The following is a 22,765-nucleotide window of genomic DNA, read 5'->3' on the forward strand; positions in this document are numbered from 1 at the left end:
AGAAGAGATCCATAAAAAGAAACCATTACTCATTACTTTCTTTTTCTGCATTACTCAAAACTGCAGAATATTTTAATACACATTTGCCTTTGGAGAGATGTAGATTATTGAATAACTAAACTTAAACTAGGTAGTACCTCACCAGTAGTTATGTATAATGTGGTCTATAGCTGTTTAGATACACTATTCTGCTTATAAGCCCAGTATTGTCTCAGTAAATCCATCTGTATGCTCCATAAAGTTTGAGACAAGTACATTTTTTTCTCGATTTGGCTCTGTACTCCACCACTTTACATTTACAATCAAGCTGTTCATGTGTGGTTAAAAGTACAGATTCTCAGCTTTTATTTAAGGGTATTTCTATACACTTTCACCTTCTACAAACTGCTGCACTTCTTATACATACCCCCTATTTCAGAGCACCATAATGTTAGGGATATATTAATGTTATCCCAAACATTCTGAAAGTAGTCATGTTAAGTACTTTGTTGCATATCCTTTGTATGCAATGGCTGCTTGAAGTCTGTGACCCATAAACATCGCTGAGTAGCTTCTCTGGTGATGCTCTTCCAGGCCTGTACGGCAGCTGTACTGTATCTTCAGCTCCTGCTTGTTTTGGGGGCTAGCTTCCATAAGTTTTCTCTTGAATGAGGATGAAACAGCATCTGGTGATTTTGGAGACATTTGTTTGAATTTGAGCCGATAAAGATGCTTCTGTACACTTCAGAATTAGGGTATGTTGGATCTTGGGCAGTTCTTTTTGGCACCACACTTTGCACTTCATTTTGATACAAGGCAATCTTGGTCTCATCTGTTCACATGGCCTTTTTCCAGAACTCTGCTAGCTTTTTTACGTACTTCTTACTGTAACCTGGCAATCCTGTTTTTTGCAGCTAATTAGCCATTTACATCTTGCAGTGTAGACACAGTAGTTGTCTTGGGGTCTTCTGCAGACAGTAGTCACTTACACATCCAAACCTTCTTCCTGAAGAGTGTTTCTAATCTATTGAACAGCTGTTTGGGGGGTTATCTTAATTATGGTGAGATTTCTTCACTCACCAACTGTAGAGGTCTTCCTTGGCCTACCAGGCCCTTTTGCGATTACTGAGCTCACCAGTGCTCTCTTCTTAGTGAAGTTCCAAACTGTTGATTTAGTAAAGCCTAAGGTTTGACCTTTGTTTCTTATTTCTTACCCTCATAATGGCTTCCTTGACTTTCACTGGCACTCTACTTCTCACGTTGACAAATGGCAATAACAGACTCAAAAGGCATCCAAAAGCCTAGAATCAAGTCTAGATACTGAAAGCTCCTATAGCTGCACTAAGGAAGCTAGTGTGAACAGACCTGATTAATCAGAAACACCTGCAAAGCACTAGTCCCAAACATTATGCTGCCCTGAAATGGGGGAACTAGCTTATGTATAAAAACTGCTGTAATTTCGGCATGAAGCTAACATGTATAAAAAATACCCTTTAATAAAAGCTGAGAATCTACATGTGAATTGTTTGATTACAAATCTAAAATTGTGGAGTACAGATCCAAAGTCAAGAAAAAACACATTTGTCCCAAACGTTATGGTGCTCATTATACATATTTGCCTGAGATATTGAGACAGTTTCATCTTAACCTGCTAAATTTATTTCACATAACGTTTATTGTTGCCTCACTTTTGTAACATAATTCAATCTTCAATCTTATGAAACGAGAACTACGAAGAAAAAACTAAGTCAAGAGAATGGCGTTGGCTACGTGCTGGATACCGGTTGCCCAATTCGCTTGAGTGATTGCTGACAACTTTTTATTAGCTACTCGGTGGTGTCTCTCCTACAGAGTTCACAATGGGTATGGAATGTTGAGGACAAAGTGCACCACAAGCGGGGCTTGTGGCGCCAGTTTTTAGCGCTGTTGCACCCGTCGTTGCCGGCTACAGTTTTGGCAGCATTATTAGTGCCACATCACTCACCTTTCAATCTTGACACAAGGAATCATGCCTTCACGTGAAGCCTTGCGTCTGCCATTATCTGCACAGATCAGTGTCAAAAGAGGAAAGCCCACGCGCCATGCAGCCTAATGCGCACGTTCGTGTTCCCCTCCTCCTCCTTTAATTAGGGTTTTATTCTTAGAACAAAGTAGCCTACAATACCAGCCTGAAGCAGCTCAAAATGCAAGGGCGAAAGAAATTGAGAGGCAAGCCACCCTACAAGTTTTTAAAGTAGCCTATAGTAATGTTGATTTTTTTTTTTTTTTTTCCATATAACAGTAGGCTCAAACGATGTTAGAATTTTAATTTGTAACTATCTGATCACATTGTAGATATTCAGGGCAATATGCCAAAAAAAGATCAAACTTAGTTTATAAATTCATTGATGAATACATAACTTTATAATTAAACAGATGTTATATGTTTTGGACATACCATATGGGCACAGAAAGCAAGACCACACTGAGCGACAAACGAATTCGTTTGAGGAAGTTAGACGAAACGCAGATTTCTGCTCAAAATATGCGAAATCTTCGCCTATTTAGCCTATAAAAGCTTGTTGTTGATAATGCTAGAGTTGAATCGCGAATTAAATCACGTTTCAAATTTTCTGTTATTTTTGCCATATCCATGAAATAATACCTCGAATGTCAACATATTCCCAGGCATAACCAGTAATATTTGAGGAATATGAATGTAATAGTCTATTCCTGATTGAAATTATTAATCACACATCACAAGCCCATAATAAATGCAATAAAGCAGACAGCCATTTAGATTTTATGGGTTATTGTAGGCCTTCAGAATATTTTAATATAACAACACGACTCGAAGGCTAAAGCAGCTGTTGTTTTCTCTACATTTGTTGAACATACAAGCTCTAAGCTATTTTTTCGGAACACAAGTGTTGCGTAACATTATATAATGAAAATCTTTTGAACCAGGTGTATTTGGAAGAAACATATTGGCTACGTGTCTTCGTTATTGGCTTAGACACTTCATTGTCGACACTCCCTGGAGGTTGGGGGGCATCTTCCATTCAAGTAGTAGAGATAAAGAAAGGTGAAACTTAGATACCAAGGAACCAATCACCGGCCTGCAATTTGTTTAAAGGGCCATTAAAACCAGTAGCGGTGATAAAGAGAGGCAGCGAGGCACGCATTCGCATTTAAGTCCTTTACTACAAGCCATTTAATTTGCAATGGATTTTCTTTAGACGACGCATAACTGGACACTATTTATTTTTATTTTTGGGGAAGAACAGGACTGAATCAGTCTCTCATGTTGCATCACATAATTTCCTGACGTTTAAACGCACTTTTTGAGACCTCCCCCCCTAATTCACTTGTTGCTGTTGAGAACCACATTCCCGGCGCAGCTCTGAAACGAGGGAACATCGAAGCGCTCCGCTACTGCAACAGGTTGGGATACAAGTGCATCGGTTTCCTATTTTCTGTTGACCGATGTGAATGATATGTCGAAGCGTTAAATATATAGAAGAAATGTATGCATATAGGCTTATTTATTTTAATAAGTGTTACTCATATTTAAATCGCTATATTTATTTGTATGGCTCTTAATTCCAGACAATTCGTCTGACGCCTGTGCCATTGCTATGCATTTTTAAAATGATATTATTTTAGTAATAGTAGGCTACTGGTGCTAAACTACGATGCTCAATTAATAGCCTACTTTTTCCTTGCAACTGTTGGGGTATAAACTCATGTAGCCTACGGTATCAGTGACAAAGATAATAGGCTTTTGTTTGTGAGTGATGCATTTATCATATATGGCTATCCCAGTCATTTAAAGCTAATCTGTGTTTTTCAGGTAGTACAACAGACGTTAACAAACATTATTAGCGATTTGCCAATAATGCCTGTACTAACGTGTCCTGAAATCGCCGCCAAGTTTAAGGAGAAGTGGCTGATGCTCCATCCCGAAGACCAGGACAATATCAACGGCTCAATGAATCTGGATGATAGCCTAACCAGCCTCCAGTGGCTCCAGGACTTCTCCATCCTTAGCGCTAACCTTGAAAGACCTCCCAGTTCCAGTTACCTCCCGCACCACTTTTATCACAAACATTTGCACCCGCGAGGCACCGACTCGCCCGCTAGCCCGCCCGCTGGGGACACGGCGGCTACAGGTATGCCACAGTGCCTGGGAAACCCCATTACTTCCAGTAGCACCTCTGCCAACGCAGGTGGTACCAGTTACCTGCACCCGCAAGCAGTAAACTACGTGCACCACCGGCAGATTGCAGCGCCCAGTCATCCGCCTGAGGAGATTGACTATAAAACGAACCATCATGTGAAACCGCCGTATTCTTACGCAACGCTTATCTGTATGGCCATGCAAGCCAGCAAGCAAACCAAGATCACCCTGTCCGCCATCTATAACTGGATCACAGAGAACTTCTGTTACTACAGGCACGCTGAGCCCAGTTGGCAGGTACGTGACTCAGCTCGCTTGATTATTGATGAGGGAGAAGAAAGCGATATAGGGTGGAGTACCACATCACCTCCTATCTGCACGAAGTTTTTGCATTGACTGCATTGACTACATGGTAGTTATGGTTGACATGTTGAGATGATTTTTGTGCAATTCTAAAAACACGAGTTGATTTCCATTTTGCGTAGGTGTGTATATATTTCACAGGTTCTGTGGATTAGATAACTAACGGCGCTGAGTAGAAGCCATGTTTATTAAAAATGTATGAGCTGATCCTGCCAGCCGTGGTGCGCGTGTAACAGATGTAGGCTACGCCAAATTACACAACAGCCACTTCGACTGGTACCCAGGAGATTCGTAGAGCACCTTCTTAAAGGTACACGGTCTCCGCGACCAGAAGTCGCGCTAAGACCTGTTCAGTGTTTCTGTTCTTAAGAAGCATGCACAATAAACTAAGTAATTTGCCGTTTATTCATGTATTATTGTATCGTAGGTATACAAACAAATAGGCCTACTGATACTACGGTATCGCCTGTTGATACAGATTAGTTTCATTTACCGTTGCGGGTTTTAACCTCGTTCGATATAAGTGCTCGAACCGCTGTGGAGTAGGCTATTTACTTTAGAATTGCAACTACCACCAAAGTTTCAGAGTGTATAAACGGAATATGAATCCTCATTCACCTTGGTAATGGATCCTGAATGGAAAGCGTTACAGTTGATTTTGAGGACAGGCTACAGTAGAAACTTTTTTTGTTTTGTTGATATTATACATAGGTTAAATGCACAGTACCTCAACTGACATATATTTTGCTTGCTTAACAGTGAATAATCCGTAAGTTGGACTATTTGTTTGTATATATTAGAGGAGGCGAATCTGTGAAAGTCACATGTATTTTTACAAGCAGTGCTAGCCTTTTCAGGGGGACTGAAAAAAGTATGCTACATTTGTATATTGAGGGCGATCAAATCCATTATTCTATGCAAAGTGTTGGAAAACTATATTTCAGTTTCAGCTGAGACAATTTGCTTTTTAGTTTTTAGTTTTTGCTGTTTTATAATACCTTTACGATTCTCTCGTAAACACATAAATAGTAAGAATATAGGATACAAAGGAGAGGGATTAAAAGCTGTAGCTATACATCTGTCCACTTATAGGACCCTCTCACAAAGGATCCATTTGTGTCAGAACCCATGTATGTCTGTGCTCTACTGCTTTTCCAGTGGGAGACGGTTAATGAGAACCCCTTCAGGGACTTCCCTGTCAGCAAAGCAGAATGGATAACATTTGAAATTCACAGAGCACCATTACTAGGAAGCCTAATTAGGAGTATTTTCTTTGGAGTTATTTCACACATGCAGGATACATGCTTATGCTGGGCAGCCACGGAGTGCTTAATTTTTTATTTATTTTATTTTTATTGTTTGTGGCATATGTCAAAACCACATCATGCCATTCCTGTATGTGACAGAAAGAGCTCAATGAAATTCAAAATGATCTGTCCAGTTTATTTTGTTCTGGCATTAAGCCCATATGAGGTGGAATACAATCATATTTGGAATAAAACAATCTGTTTCTGCTCAAGTTGCCTGATTAGAAAATGTCCTCTGGTATGTGGATTTCTCTCTGCAAAACCCTCTAAGTGACAGCAGAAAGCTATGTGCCCCAGAACAGTGCTATGGCGATGACATCAGAGGGCATGTGCCTGTGAAGGGATAATCTGGGTGTCAGTGATAGAACACGGTCGTGTTGATGGATTTGCACAATAAGTAGGGCCATTAAGGCTGGCAGACACCCCTGCAGATATGGCACTGTGCTGTTTACATATAGCTATCAGAGAAAAATATCTCGTCTCTTTCCCTCTTTCTGGCACTGTCAGCTCCTTATCATTTATTTATGCTGAACACACAAAAGTGATGTGTGCTTTTTGGGTGGGAATTAAAGTCCTAACTCCTCATAAAGCAAGAGGGGCTGTGGAGCAAGTGGGAGCATTATAACGCTCCACAGTGGGGATTTATAAGCAGTTTAAGGTCCCAGCTGAGTTTTCAAACATGAGAGATTCTTTGCTTTCATGAACTTATTATGATCTTGTTTATTTTTCCTGCCCATGTATACATACTTAAGCTATGTGCTATAGGGCTTCCATTGGGATAAAAGCTTCATTGTTTCTTTTTAAATAAAATGTTAGTGTGTCTTTAGCAGAATGGAAATCCATTGCTGAGTATTTCGCTTGCCCTATGTCCACAGAACTCCATCCGCCACAACCTGTCTCTCAACAAGTGCTTCATGAAGGTGCCCAGACAGAAGGATGAACCAGGCAAAGGAGGCTTCTGGCAGATTGATCCCCAGTATGCTGACATGTTTGTCAATGGTGTCTTCAAGCGTAGGCGAATGCCAGCTACTCACTTCAACACCCAGAGGCAGAGCAAGATGTCCCCCATCCCGGAATCCTCCCACAGTTCTACTGCCCAGGGGTACCAAAATGGCCCCCAGCAAGGCACAGGGCACTTCCAGACTCCCATGGGACCTCATCAGAGGGCAGGTTTGAGCAACAAACGTAAACAGCCCATGCCCAAGCGGAGTGCTAAGTTGGCAAGGGGCTCCAAATCCCCACTGCTAGCCGCTGAGGTGAAAAGTGAGACTGAGGCGCTGAAGGGAGATTTTGACTGGGCTTCAGTGTTCGACGATGTGTTCAATGGCAGCGGCAGCAACTTTGAGGACCTGGACATCAACGCGGCCCTGAGCTCGCTAGGCTGCGAGCTGGACATGTCTTTTCAGGGCCGCCACCCTGTGGGGATGGGGAAGTGGTGCGGCAGCGGGGTAGAGCAGGCCTGTAGCTACATGGAAATGGGCGGTTCCATGGGGGACCCTCAGCTGCAGCAGCCACTGCCACACCCACAGCACTTTGAAGAGCTGGCCCTGTTCTCCGAGCATCAGCGGCACCCCTGGGAGGAGCTGAAGGAGGAAGCCCAGGCCATCCCTATCACCATGGACCATGGCTTCAGCTTCTGTGAAGGCTTCTTTGCCGAGATGCAGCCATGGGAGAGGGTGGAGTCTTACCTGTGACCACCCCCTCCTCCCCCCACTTTCCCTAGCCCTGCCCCTTCCCTGCTGCAGGACCCTCAAGACATGCACTCCCTCTGCTGGTTGGAAGACCCTCAGACTTCTGTTTTGCTACATTAGCATCATACATTTTTACAACATAATGAACATTTTGTTTCTTTTTTTTTTGGTTTGTTGTATTTACACAGAATCCATTTTTATATGTTATTGATTGTTCTTTGTTTTGGGCTGAAGGTATGAATGTAATTAAAAAGCTATAGTTATTGTGTATGGACAATAGTGAATGGGTAGATGTAGAGTAGTGCATTTCATTGATATATATATATATATATATACTGTACATTCATATATATATATAAAAGATGTATACATTGGAGTCATTTATAAATTAGTGGATAGATGCCACGTATTGGTAGCCCAAATTATATATATGTAGAAAAATCATTAGAGGAGGAAAAAAACAAAATGCCTTGCAGGTACTTAGTCTGTTTTTAAAATGGAATTCCCACGCACATGCACTTTGAAAGACTACAGTTGTGTTTGTGGATGGGGGAGACTTCTCATCACCCCACAGCTTGCATAGAAATAGGACCAGGTGAATGGAAGGCATAGCATCTTTTAGTGTATTTCCTTTGAGTTATTCTCCTGTTATTTGAAGATGCAACGAAGTGGGATCACTGAAGATACCTGCAATGCAATATACTTCAGATACTGACTGTTATAAAGCTCTCTTTCTTCGTAATGAACAATTCCAAATGCTACTTTAACATACTTGAATTAAAATCACCATCCATCTCTATATGTGAATGAATATTGTTGAAGAATCTCTAAATATTTTTGGGAGGGTCCAATTCAGCATCTGCCAAACATGTGGTGGAGAGAGACCTATCATTGTGTGAGCCATTTGAACACGATGCAAAGCTGTGTTTGCCCAGAAAACAGGACCACTTTTATGTGTGTATCTGCATTTGTGCATCCTTATAGCATCCTGAATGGTGTATGGTCTTTGTCATTCTAATGGATGGAAACATTCTCTGTGGTAATTGGTCCATAGTCCTCTTTTCTTGGATGGGTGAACAATGGAAGCTTCATCTGCTACCCTCTGAGTCATTCAGAAAGTGCTTTATTCCCAACTCACCCATCAGCCAAACCATAAACTGTGAAGACTAGTAAATTATCAGACACCATTCAGTGGGTACTTTGGGAAGGTTATGGTAGAATTGTATGGGATTTTTAATGCATCAACGATTGTATCTTGTAGGAATACATTTAACTGATGCAGAGCCAACCATCTTTGTCTGCATACTGCTATTGTCTCACCATGAAATGAAAACGGGAACATGGTTTTGGGGTCTGGTAATCATCCCAAGGTGCCTGGAAGGGTGATTCCTGCTTGTTTGCCATCACAATGCTTCCATTTACAAAATGATTAAAGGAAAACTGAAAAGGTGTTGAGGACACCGGAATTCCATTACTGGAAAACAGACTTTCCCTGGAATGTTGACCTGTGGCTCACTTCAATGAGACTTTCAGCCATCTCTCATAATAATGGGATTAAAAAAGAACAAAAAAAACAGGACATATCATTTTCCTATAATGGGCAGACAAAAGAAAACTGTCTGAATGGAGAAAATGAAAAAATAAATCCAATAAGTATGTAACTCTGAGAATCAGTTTCCTTGAGTCACTGTGAAGTATGAACTGAGTAAGCTTGGTGGCAGCCTGTGCAATCGGTTTTTTATGTGTTTTCACAAGCTGTAATGCCTCAATGCAATAAATATTGTGGGTTTTAAAATGTATCTCTGCCTGTTCATTAATTACAATATAATTAATTTTGGTATCCGTAGATTTATTGTAATGTGAGATACTTGCATTATATCAGTGCTGTTAGTAACTTATGACAGGAACCAAGACTTAAGCTAATTTCATTTTCCTTTTTCAAATTTCCATCTCCATTCTACAGTACAATGCATTCATCAAAAATACTTGTAATTTTATTGATCAATACTGAAAGAGATAAAGAGTGATGAGTGAGTGAGATGTTTCATTCTTAATATTAACAGTGTTTGGAGAAGAACAAAAGTATTAAATAGGACATTGAAATAAAATATCTCCCAAATTAAAAATGAAACGTGCCAAATCTTTTTAAAAATAGAAACTTCAGACAATAAATGATTTAGTGTTATAATTGTCTATCCTTTAGTGTACAGTGTCTTCCTGTTCTAGGCAATTTCTTACCCTCTTGCTTACAAACATTCTATATTTCAATCCATCCTTGGTTCTAAAGACCAAAATATAAACAGTATACGTAAGAAAGAAATATTTAAGTTGCAATCTTCAAAAATCAAGATAAGGTTTCAGGATGAAGGAGAATATAACATGCTGGATCTCAGAGTAGATTGGAGGCAGTGTGAAATCCCCAAAGAGTGAAGTGTTGCACCACCTTGCATAGGTACTGTAAGACATACAGTTGTGGTAAAGCCACTTCAGACTATGTTAGCTTGCCTATGTCAGCAGGTAATGGATCCAGCGTCCTTTGCTTTCCCAGTCAATCATGGTGGTAAATGCTAACCTCAGATTGGAAGAAGATGATAAACAGCCATTTGGGACATTCAATGACTCCTCCTCCCACCTCACAGATCCTAAGGAAACACACTCCCTTGCTGCTTCCCACTATGCTCCACTGGGCTTCCCAGTGGAAGGTTGGGTAGGCAGAGCAAAGGTCAGAGATGTGGCCTGAGAAACTAGCACAATTATTTATGCTATCCCTCTGTTAGCCCACCAACTCCAGGATGCAGTCCTGCTTTTATCATCCATCTTTTACATCTGTTCCCTATGTATTCGAAAGCAGGAAAGTAATCCCCAGTTTGTAGAAAAATCCAAACGGAGGCCAAAATGAATGGAGGCCAGAATAAAATGATTTCTTTCCTGTGGCTAACTGTTCTGAGAGGAATCTTTGCATTCATACAAAAATATGTCTTATTTGCAAAGACATTGGACAGTTCATTCTCCAATGCCCCTTTCCTTTTTACAATGTCACACCAAATATCTTTGATGTCACTGAGATGAATTACTTTCAGAAATACATATGCAAAATAATTGTAGAGATCTGGAAAATGTTCACAGTCTTATATATCAAAGACTGCTCCCTTTCATTTGCAAGTGAGACACCAGTCCACTGTGACCCATAAATAATGGACCTTTTATGCATTTTCTTTGTCAAGTTTGGAATATGCTCACTTACAAGTGAACATGTTAAGTTATTTACACAAGGGAGAAAAAGTGAAGGTCTTTCCTGAATAAAATAAAATTCCTGGATATGGTCCATGAATCAGTATAGTACATTCTGAAAATGAGGTGTTTCACTATTATTGTTCAAACCGGTATTTCTTTAATTCTTACAGTTTTACACCCTCTGCAATTGTGAGGATGAAAGTTTGCTATTTAACAAAGGAAAGACAAATACGCCTTGGTCAAGTCTGAGCTTGTCTGGCTTCATGAAATGGCAACACTCATTGGCCAAACAACTGTACTACAGTCTGGTTTCACTCCAACCTGCTGTTCTTGTAATCTTCACCCTGAAATTGAAGAGGGCAGGGGAAGGTGTTCAACAGAGTGTCAGGTGGAGGTGGTGGGGCAGGCCTGGGCATGCCAGGGGGGCATTGTGCATTTCGCCACCGAGCTCTGTCAGTGGGAAGGAGTCAGACGAACTTTAGGTCAGTCTGCCATGAGAGTCGAAATAAGAGGAGGTGCCCCAATGCCAAGCAGAAACCTGAGCACCTGAAACACGTATATCAGTCAGTGTACAATTACCCAGCATTCTATTCTCAGCAGTACTAAAGCAGCCGAGGCAAGGAATGTACATTTTCAATGCATGAATGCTTTCATTTAAGGTGTATTCACTATGATGTCACTAATGTACAGTTATGATGCAGTTAATATTATTTGCAAATGTATAGAATTCTAATTATATAATTCTGGATTTATTCAGAATTAGAGGAGATAAACTTTATACATACATATTAAACCCAATACTGCTAATACCCAATTCAGGCAGGGCTTTCCCTCCAGGATTGAACAAAAAAAAAACAACATTTTGAAATTCCTACATTTGCAGAAAAAGAAACAACTTTCTCCCTTTTGGTAGGAAAACAGATGGTTTCATAGTTTTAAAAAATCCCTTTTTAATGAAGAAAAGTATCAAAGAAGAAAAAAGAGGATTATCCAATCATATTGGCTCCATTTGCCATTGACAGGAGGTCAGAGGTAAAGATCCTGAGGAATTCTGGGAATAATTCAGATTCTAAGAAACAGCAGGGTGCAAGCAAGCATGTGTTGTGTTTCACGTCCACATTCAGGTGAGCTGGAAAATTTTGTTTGCAGGAGGGTCAGTTTCATTGTGGACTAAACTTGTAGATTAAGATCAAGAGAATTTTCCAGAAAGAATATAACTGCCCAAGTTGCTTTGAGGTGAACAAGTGGAAACAACAGGTTTTGGCCGTCACAGAAGTCCTGATGTGATGTATCAATAGATGGGTGTGTGTCAGTGTGATGATTAGATGGGGGTGGAAGCAAAAGTGTTATTGAGGACTCTTTGGAGAGGGGGCATTAGTGCTTCAGGACTGCAAAGATAATGTTATCTCCCTGGAAGCAGAGCCACACGTTCTATTCACACAAGCCCTGTCGCCACACCGCCCTGACATGCCGACCTGTCAGTAGGAACAAGGCCGGCTGTCTGGGCTGTCTGACCCCATACTGGTTTATGTCCTCCTGGCACTACTGGGGAGGTGCTGATTACAGAGACTGTGTGGGCACACTGGGAGGGATCCAAAGGAGACAGACGAGGGGAGATGCCCAAAATGAAGACTCACGAATGAAAAAAACGCACATGAAAGCTGAAGCACATCATCATAGATTCCTAATCTCTTCTCTTATACACTGTATGTATACTTTTTAACAGTATTTTAATCTTTTATAAACTGTAATAATATCCTACAACATATTTCATTCATATTTAAATAAGATAAAATAAAATATAATAAACCAATATAATATAAACAACAGCAATTTAAATTTTTGCCCTTGAAGAGGTGGAGCCCCTAAATGCAAAGAGCCTGCTCTAAGAATCAACAAATAGTAGATATTAAACACTGTGTGAGCTGACCTCTACTAATGAGGTTTTCAGTCATCAATATTATTTTGCATTCAGAGACTGAAGTGTAATGATTACAGAGGGTATGTGCTGAGAATGGAGATAAAATGTGTACCGACTCTCTGTAAATCTTCTTACAGCCTCTGGTATTTCAACAAGTGGGATTAAAAGACGGAAGAATTTTTTGGTTCCACAAATTCAGAATGTAATGTGTAAAATAATTCACAACATTTTGTAACTAAAAAAATCAGGAGAAATTAAAGTGGATACTATGAACCATGACAAACGCATGAACAGGGATGATATAAGGTTATAACATCTAGATGCAACGTTGCACGTGTCACCCAAGCCCCCAGAAAGAGTATTTTAGTCTGTGAACCGGGCATGGGACGTTTTTTTTCTTCTTTTTTTAAAGCTGCCAATCTTCATCTCCCTTCTCTTGAAACAGGACCTAAATCATTTCTGCAGCCAAAGCTTACATGGAGGGGGCCCAGTAAACCCATCTGAAGTGCCTTTTCAGGAGCAGAAACAGCAGGTCTGACCCCACCACCCTCAGTCTACGAGCACAGCCTTCATTATTACCCAAGAAAGCATTTTCTCCGCTGCTTTCTCCCTCTTTTCTCTTTGTTGTCCTTCTGGCTGCAGTTTAATCCCAAATATAAAAAGAGAAACGCTTCAGTTAAAAGCTCCAGCAAATCTTTCAAATAACTGCTAACTTTAAAGACAAATCAAATACAAAGACAATGATACAAAGACAGTTATTTTTTATTTCCTGTTAATACGTCCATTCAAAAAGAGGAAAATGAACAATAAATAATTTAAATGTCTAAACTAATAGTTTTACTTTTGGTGGGAAAAAAAACTCTCCCTGTGATAGCTGGACCCAAAATGGCAAATGTTCACCATGGTAATGCTGTATGGAGAGGCTGCTGGTCACAAGCAGGGCAGGGTCAAAGGGTCACTTTTTAGGGACTGGCAGACAATTGTGGAGTGAGGAGGTGGTAATTTATCTGTTATTAAAATGACCAGGTGCTTGTAGATGTGTTCCAGTGTAACCACATAGTTTATGATGTTTAATTAAATCTAAGAACAGGAATGTCTCATAATAAAAAATATATTGATGTAGACAGTGGCATGCAGTTGAATTCACTGACATTTAGAACAGTGCTTTATTTCAGTTCACCAGTTCACAAGATAATGTAAAACTCACTGGACCAGGTCTATCGGTGTCGAGAGAAAAAAGAAAAGAAAAACATAATAAGAACATTACCATATAAAATCATTAGAATGCTGATGATAAGAACAAGTCATTCAGCCTGTTGATGCTCATTCTGCTGGGACCATGTGTAGCACAATGTCTAGCCTGTTATTAAACACTCCTGGTAAACTATTCTGTGTATTATCAACTTAACATGAATTGTGTCTGAATCAGTCACGCAAGCAAAAGGACACGAGTGAGTTCCTCGGCTGACCCTCCTCGCACTTATTGACCTGGTCTCATATTTATGAAGGTTCTCAGAGTAGAAGTACTGATCTGGTATCATGATGGGGTTTAAGCTCATAATGGATCCGGTGGGGATGTTTAGAGGGGACACCTGTTCCTGGATCAGCACTCCTACTATGAAACCCTAAAGATCTTTTAACATTTATCTGTGCTGAGCCTGGCTGATCTGGGCTGCTGTATGTAAAGTTACATCATGTTTTCCCCCGAATTCATGACAATACGAACATTCCCGGTAAGACTTTAAAAGAAAGGTCACACACTCTTTCCTCCGATGCAGTCTTTAATTGCCAACATTTCGGCAGCAAGCTGCCCTGGTCAGGGCTTTTTGGCAAAGACAGCATTCTTATGAAACACCGGCGATTAAAAACTGCATAGGAGGAAACAGTGTGTGACCTTTCTTTTTAAGTTTTACTTTCAAGCCTATTGATCTGAATCTTGTCAAACAAGGTGTGCATTTTCTTCTTTTTCACTTTGGAAAATGAACTTTCCCAACAAGATGCATGTGCATTAAGGAAATGGAATGTTATGGGGAAACTATGAGCGGAAAAGACATCGCAACAAATTCTTGATGATCAAAGAAGTAACAGGCTCATGGCTGCCATCTTCATACAAATTAAATAAAATAGGTACATATTTTAACATACGAAAAAGTGAAGATGCCTTGTGGCATAGCCTAAAGATAAAGTTGAAGGCACTTCACATTTTGAGATTATATCCTGCCAAACCCAAAGCCCAATCCTAGCAATGCTGACATCCCTACAGAAGCAGAGGGCTGCCCTCAGCCCTGAAAAACTAGTGCCAGCTCCATGTTTGAAGCAGGGCTGAATTTAACAAGTCATGCCAGAAAGACAGCAGGAAGTCTCTCGCACCAGTGCTGACCCCAATACGGCTCAGCTCAGCACAGCAGTGCAAAAAGGCTATTAATGAATACGGTCCTTGAACTGCTGCCAGGAGAAAGATGTACAGAGAAAGACATGCATCACACATTCTGCTCTCTCTACATCCCATGGGCCTGCAGAGAAACCATTATTTAAGAAGAGTGACAGATAATTCCATTTCCACCCAGTCTGAACAAATCTGAGGAAATCAATATTGTCGAAAGAAACCACAACAATTTGCATAACTGGATTACATTAAATATTTCTCGAAAGGAAAATAGTGTCATTGCCACCCCTTTTCTTTAAATTAATTAATGTGCATGTCCATCTGTCCCATGCTGAGTATCTAACAAGGATGAAATGAGAGTGAGAATTTTGATGAACAATATTATAGAGGCACTTGACAAGCATATGGGAGAGAGAGAGAGAGAGCAAGAGAGAGTGAGTTTTATGAGTTTTGCTCTCTCACAGTAGATTTAAGATTGTGAGCAAAAGGCAATGAAATGAAGGTATGTTTAATCATAGTCCTCTTATGTATTTCATGTTTAAGCATATCCTTTAACAACATGAGTAATTCATGGAAAGAAAAGTTTATGTCAGTATTATTGCATATATATATATATATATATATATATGTGTGTGTGTGTGTGTATGTATATTGTATTCTGAAATGCAGAACAGTTATTTGGGTTCTTAGAGAATGAATTTTCTTTGCCTGTGCTTGCCCTTTTCCAAAACCAGTTAGAAATAAGAGTCTGACATTAATGAATCATAAAGGATACCTGTGTTCCCAAAAGTATGTGTTGTGTAACTTCCTGGAAGCTGGAGATACATTTAAAACCAGTGTTATTTACATTAACGTATTTGAAGAAGCATATTACTCTCCTCTTTCCACTGTGGAAAGTCTAGCATTAAGTGACACCTGCATTATTTCACATAATGTTTCACATAAATAGAATGTGCAAAAGAATCTGAAAATGTAAAAAATGCAGGCCTAATAATACAGAGTTACCAACAAATGTAATCATATTATGATAATGTATTTATGAAGTTGCAGGTTGCAGGTACAAAGGAGAGAGCAGTAAGTCTGTTGATGTGCTTTGAATAAGAATATGGTTTCAAATGTAGCACTGTTAACTTCATAATCTCATGGTGCACTTGTTCTTAGTCACGAGATTCTGCTTTATTAATGTCTAGAGAGCGAAATGGAAAAAGATAAGCAACCCACAGGAACTGGGAAATGGGATGCAGAGGTGTCCCTGAATGACAGGTCTGGGTGCTTCTTTTTTAATTGTGCACGGGAAGCGGGCATTCTGGGAAACGGTGGAAGCTGCAAAGTGCATAGCTATTACTGTCAGAAAACAAGCCCCGCAGTCCCTTCAATCCTGAAAACAATTCATATTGTCGGAGTGAATATCATGTCCCTCCCTCCCTGCTCTAATCTGCGTGTCCATGGAGGAATGGCCATTGACCCCAGACAAAGAAAAGGAAGCCCATTTACATCAGAAAACATCGTAAAGCTTGTTAGAGAAAAGTCCGTCCTATTTTGTGTATTTGTCGAGTGCAAATGGCTTTGTTAAGCAGAAATTTGTTTTCACAGAATACACTTTGTATTTTATTCAAATATTTAAAAGCATCAAATAAATCCTAAATGTAATCCTTTATTTTGTGAAAGCATGGGTCCAAATAAGCCTTTTTAATGTTAGTCTTCTACATGCAGCCTGGACAGTAACAGGACTTGAATACCCAGAATGTGTTTTTGATATCGTTATAAGATGTAATATATGGTCCTGTTTGCCTATCTAATTTTGACTGTACGCAATGAAAGCATTTCAAAGTAATGGTTTGTAAGTTTAACAATTGTTTTTAAAACAATTGTAGTAGTATAGTTGTCAAGAGTTGTGAAAAGTAATTGAAGAGCAATGGTTGTATTAAAATATTAATATTGAAAAGCAAATTGACTTTCAATGTTTCATAATGAATAAGCAAACATCGGAGTAGTGACGTCAAAATTGTTAAGAAAATAGTAATCTGCTCAATGATTTTGTCGTGCTCTTATGTAGTTGAAGTGATATCGATTTACACAAGATGATATGCATATATATATATATATATATATATACATTTTTTTTACTTATCATAGTTTTCCATTCTACGTGCTCAGATACATATCCAGAAAACTAATTGTGCAAAACAATTATCTGTTGATTTAGAATATAATCCCATACATTGTAGTGGTGTGTGTGTGTGTGCGTACATGTGTGTATGCATGTCTGTATGTATGCCTGAGTGTGGATGCATGCCGGTGTATGTGTGTGTGCATACATGAGTTTGTGTGTAAGTTCATGAGATAGAGAAAAAGTGAGAGAGAGGAGAGGAAGAAAGAGGAGTGTGTGTGAGTGTGAGAAAGAGTGAGAGGAGAGAAAGAGAGGAATATGTGTGAGTGAGAGACAGAGAAAGATTGAGAGGAGAGAAAGAGAGAGGAGTGTGTGAGTGAGAGACAGAGAAAGAAAGAGAGGAGAGAAAGAGAGAGGAGTGTGTGCGAGTAAGACAGAGGAAGAGAATGTGTCTGTGTGTGCGTGTCTCTGGGCTGTGAATTTTGGATCCCAATGCTCAAAGAATGTGCTGTGAATAGAGTAAGACTGCGGGATTGTTAGGCCAAATCCTTTTTCCTGTAAATCAACCATTCTGTGTGCACTGCGATGATTAACGACTGCTTGGCCTTATAAGATACCACCCCAACCACTCCATCTCTCAAATTTACACTCTGGATAAAATTTCAGAATGGCTTCCATTCTTTTAGCATTCTGTCATGTTTTTGATGTGCTAATTTCATTTATTCCAATTAAAATACATGCAAACCCATACAAACTAACACACATTGCGCATAGTGTTGTTTATGCCTCATTTGGACCAGATCCTTCCTGAAGTGTGAAAGTAAATGGTGAAGCAATTAGGGAAATCTATAGAGGGTAAAGAGGTTCCATTGGGATGCGTCTGAGGAGATAGAGATGGAGTCTGTTTCTCAGATGGGGGCCACGCAGTTATTAACAAAAAAGCTGACCGCTGCTTTTATTTAATAGAGCGGTGGTGGACTAACTATAGAAATAATGCATTTCTTGTTGATTGTAGTAGTTTACCTCACTTTCTCCATCCCTGCAATTCTAACTAACTCATGCTTTGGAGGTTTATGACAAATCATCATGCAGTAACAAATGAATGTAAGAAAAACTGTTGGAGGTAACATAATCTATGTATCTTGCATGGAGATCAGATAAATGACAACACATTTGTGTTTCATACAACACATTCATTTTCAGACTCATAAACTCCATCCTTGTTCTCTCATATTATATTTTATATTACAGAAACTCATAGTTTCAGTCCAATTGCAATTATAATGTTATGGCAATTACATCTGACTGTTCAGATGAAAAAATCATATCAGTGGGTCTAACCTGATACTGGTTAATTAAAGTAATGATACTGTATACTGGCACAGGAAATCACAGTTTGAGTCCAACTAGGTAAACGTCAATTCCACCTCCCCTTGCTTACATATAAAATATATCATAAGGTGTATTATGATGAGTGTAGTTATACATGTAAATGGTCTGAAATGCAATGTGAATCAATATGGTTGCTTCCTTTTCAAGGTTCTACACAGAACAAACCAGAATGGGCAACATTGTAGCATTCTGTGTCAACATGCAGTCTCACTGGTCACATTATTTACATATCTATGACATACACCCTTGAAGAACCAGTCCTCAATTTCAGCTAATTGAGTTGTTTTACCTTCTTTCTGACTACCATCATTTTCTATTGGATGGCTGTAAATTATTCAGGTCAGCTTCTGCATAAAGACCTTTCTCTTTCCCACCAAGAACTGATTGGCAACATCTCCTAACAGTGCCATTAATTAAATGAATATTATTATAAAATTTATTTTTATAAAATGCCTGCATTATTATACATTTCCAGCCACTGAGACTACTTGTCATTGGCCCCATGATAGTTCAACATATTAAACCTTAAACATAAGCATAAAACATGCATAATTGGGTGAGTTTAATAAAAATAAAGACCGTGAAGTGTAATAATTTTTTTGCTACCTACTCTCTCATGAGTATAGGTTGAGAATTATTTCAGTGTGTTTTAATTCTGTGTTCTAAACCACCAAGACTGTCACATGACAACATCTTAGCTAGTCCGGGGGAAGGGTACTCTTTGGTAAAGCTACCTGCCTATTGAATGGATTAACCAGGAAAGACACACATTTCAGCGTATTCTCCATGAAGTAGCAATTCCCTGTCTTCCAGAAATATCTGGATTTCATTATTTCACCCCATGCTTTAGATGGAAATGCTCTGCATGAGGCTGTCAGTGTGTTTTGCTCATATAACACATTTATAAAAATGTACAGAACAGGCCTGGCCTGTCAGAATTTCATTAGAGAAACCAGCAAGTGACAATAACTTTAAAAAAAAATTTACTCTCAGCTGGCTTGGAGAATTTTGCATTTTGCATGCAACTGTATATCTAGATTCAAGTGATTTTGGTAAGAATCAGACTATTCCATGAAAGCCCAGCAGGACACTATAGAAAGCCATAGTACAAAGAAGTTAATAGGCATTCCCAATAGACTTAGCAGCTGCACAGAATGAAAGACATTAAGTGAATCAATTAGGTTGTCGCTGACCACAGCTTTTACTTTTGATGGGATGGGACTTTTGCCCTAATAGACCGCTCCATTTTTGAGGAAATTCAGCTGAAGAATACCATCGATTTGTCCCACCTTATTAATATAGTGCACTTTGCAATAATAATACAAAGCCTTTCATGACTATATTTCAAAATCACGTCAAATCCACGTAAGAGTGCATGCTCTTCGTCTTTACATTGACAATCCCATTAAGGAGCTCTGCTGCACCTCAGTATGGTAAGACGGGTTCAGAGTGGGTCTTTTTATTGTGTGTTCTGCCTTTTTATATTGCGGCAAATCTCTGTAAGAATCCCAAAACTTTGGCTGTGTGTTCCATATACTCAGTGTAGCAGAAAAGGCTTGGCTTTATAAGGGTCTACGCCCAAGCCAAGGCTGATGCCGTAGCTGATGCCCAGCTTCTCAGAGTTGGAGGAGGGAGAGGGCAGGGTGTCAACAGTGTAAACCCGAGACACAGTCTGGGACCTGCGCCACAAAGGCTTTCCAACACAAAAGAGCAAGGAACCGAAATAAAGAGTCACTCAGCCTACCTCGCACCTCCCACCCCACCCCTCACCCAAACACTCTTTTATGCCGTCCAGATTCTCCCCCACGTTGTCCCTCCAAAGTCTATCACAGAGTGTACAGCTATTAAGGGGTTTTTACAGGGTGGGGGTCTTTTCCATCCAGATCTTTTTGGTGGTCACACATACACATTATTGTGTTTGAAATGTCTGCTTGTGTTTTTAACTTGCCGGAACAGACTGAGCAAAGCAGACCTTGTGAATTCACACAAGGGTCTCATGGAACTTTTCCCATGTAGAAATAGAATGGAAATTGAAGACACATTCTTCCATTATCTGTTTGTATTTCTCAGCGTGAAGAATTTAGCATAATCCCTCTCAGACCTCTGAATGATGAGATTTTGTATTTTATGCTTTTTAAAATCCACTCACCTCAAATTTGAACATCAATGTAGAAATATGCATTTCTGAGATCTCAACATGCAATACAACATATCCAATGTTGCACATTACATGTAACCTACATGGAAGAGCTGCATAATATTTCCTGTATTGAATTAAACAAATGACAATTCTATACATAAAATATACAGTAGATGAGTTGTAGCCAGATATTTAAGCTTCTCATCTGGCCTGAATCAATTGGCTATCAGCCTTTGCCTGCTGATACTTGTAGAGAGAGTGAAAAATGAATATTCAGGAGAGAAGTAAATTAGTAATAATTATTATTAGTAGTAGTTATTATTATAACAGCAGCCTATTGCTTACTACTTTTTAATTGCTGCTGCAATAGTTCATCAGTTAATTCTAAGTTTTCATTTTAGAATGTGTCAGTCTAAGATTACATTCTTGTTTGTTAGTGGGTTTATTTTGGCTATAATTACCAATGGCTTGATGAATGTCCTTCAGTCATCTACTGTCATTACTTAAATAGGAAGCAAAGTCGTGAAAAGCATTTTAATAGTGGCATAATTTTTTCACATACTGCTGGGTTTGCGCTGGGCTGACCCAGCAGTACTCTGAAAAGAGTTTTAGCTAGATTCTCCTTTCTACCCCCATTATTTATCAGCCTGGATAATACTGGTTTATATCTGTTGATGCTGAGACATGTAGACACATGGCTAGATATCCACCTTTCATGACTCTTCTGACTCAGCCACCTTTCCTGGCTGTTACAAAACTAGGTCTGTCCCATGAAGCCATCAATAATATAACAGGAACAGTACCCTGCAGGTAGAGCAGAGGAACAGAGCCCAGGGCCTTAATTATTCAGCAGCATTACGGGAAAGACAAAGTCATGCTTTTCTTTATTTTCAGGGCCAAGTTTCTGGGAATTTTTAATATCATAATACCATAATATCAGAATTACATTCACTTCTATGAAAATGGCTAAACAACAGGCAAGCAACGCGACATGCTTCTTTGGATAGTTGTGCAGATAATTGTGATTTGAGAATGAAATAAAATGAATAAAATACCTTAGGTACTGTAGCTGAATGCTCCATTCAATAAATAGTCAGCTGTGGTTTGGATTTAATAAACATTTTCTCTTTTCCTTTCTCTCTGCTTTTGTCCTCTCTTCACATGCAGGAAGAGCAGTCCATCACAAATAAAATCAAGCAGGAAAGGATTTGCAACCCTGCGGATAGATAAGGTAAATAAGATAATCCATGTTGAGCCATTTCCCTTATCTGATTCATAGAAAAATGTCAATTAGTAAAACCCAATCAAGAGGTTTTTTATGCCTGTAATTACACATTGCATATTGAGCTACTACAGTAGATAACAGATTCCACATAAATTATGTCCATACCAGCAGAAAGTTCAAAATGTTTCCCATTTTCATTAAAAATCAGGGCTTAAATTTTTGAAAATAATCATCTTTAGGAAGATCAAAATATTTGTTTAGTAATGAAAGACACTACGTTGCCGTTGTATTGATGCTTTTTTATGCTTCAGCTGCATAGCCAGAGCAGGAGTAGGAAGTGTTCCAGGCCAGACAAAAAACTCTATGCTCACAGTGCTTAAAAATGATATCACAGGGCTGTTCACTCAACTCGATTTGACCATGACATGAGGTTCATCTTCCCCGGTGGATGGAGTTGAGTTTAATAGAAAAAGGCAATGATTATTTAATTTTTATCCTTATAGGGATTCTGTTCTGTTTGTATTCCTTTAAAAACATTTTTGCATTCATTCATTATGCATTCATTGGCCTTATTTGTGTGTGTGTGTGTTCGTGCCTGCGTGTGTGTGTGTGCGTGTGCTTGGCAGTTTCCGCTGCTAAACCACTGTATCTTCTGTCTCCAAAATGCTTCCAAAATGTAGTCCTATTCAGTTAATAAGCAAAAGGAGAGTTCCTCTCATTAGGGACTCTTGGTACTCCCTTAATATCTGTTAATGGTACAGGATCGTATTAAATTTGCTGAGGCCTGCCCTGCCTTGCATCTGATTCCCCCAACTGACTGGTAATATAATACTTTACTGGGCAAAGCAGGCATATCTA

At 39.3% G+C, this 22,765-nt stretch overlaps 1 protein-coding gene across 1 annotated transcript; it reads left to right on the forward strand.

Moving 5' to 3' along the window:
• Nucleotides 1-3,102: 3,102 nt before the first annotated feature.
• Nucleotides 3,103-9,298, forward strand: foxj1b (forkhead box J1b). The gene is made up of 3 exons (XM_064322823.1): nucleotides 3,103-3,402; nucleotides 3,812-4,435; nucleotides 6,684-9,298. Exons 2-3 carry the CDS (start codon nucleotides 3,857-3,859, stop codon nucleotides 7,500-7,502), a joined length of 1,398 nt encoding a protein of 465 aa, XP_064178893.1. The 5' UTR covers nucleotides 3,103-3,402; nucleotides 3,812-3,856; the 3' UTR covers nucleotides 7,503-9,298.
• Nucleotides 9,299-22,765: the final 13,467 nt, after the last annotated feature.

This window comes from Anguilla rostrata, chromosome 2 (genome assembly GCF_018555375.3).
Source record: "Anguilla rostrata isolate EN2019 chromosome 2, ASM1855537v3, whole genome shotgun sequence".
Classification (NCBI taxonomy): Eukaryota; Metazoa; Chordata; class Actinopteri; order Anguilliformes; family Anguillidae; genus Anguilla; species Anguilla rostrata.

Excerpts from the sequence above, each read along its gene's own strand:
- foxj1b (XM_064322823.1), top strand. The coding sequence starts at position 3,857 with ATGCCTGTACTAACGTGTCCTGAAATCGCCGCCAAGTTTAAGGAGAAG. Across the intron at positions 4,436-6,683 it reads ACGCTGAGCCCAGTTGGCAG|AACTCCATCCGCCACAACCT; the intron begins GTACGTGACTCA and ends CTATGTCCACAG.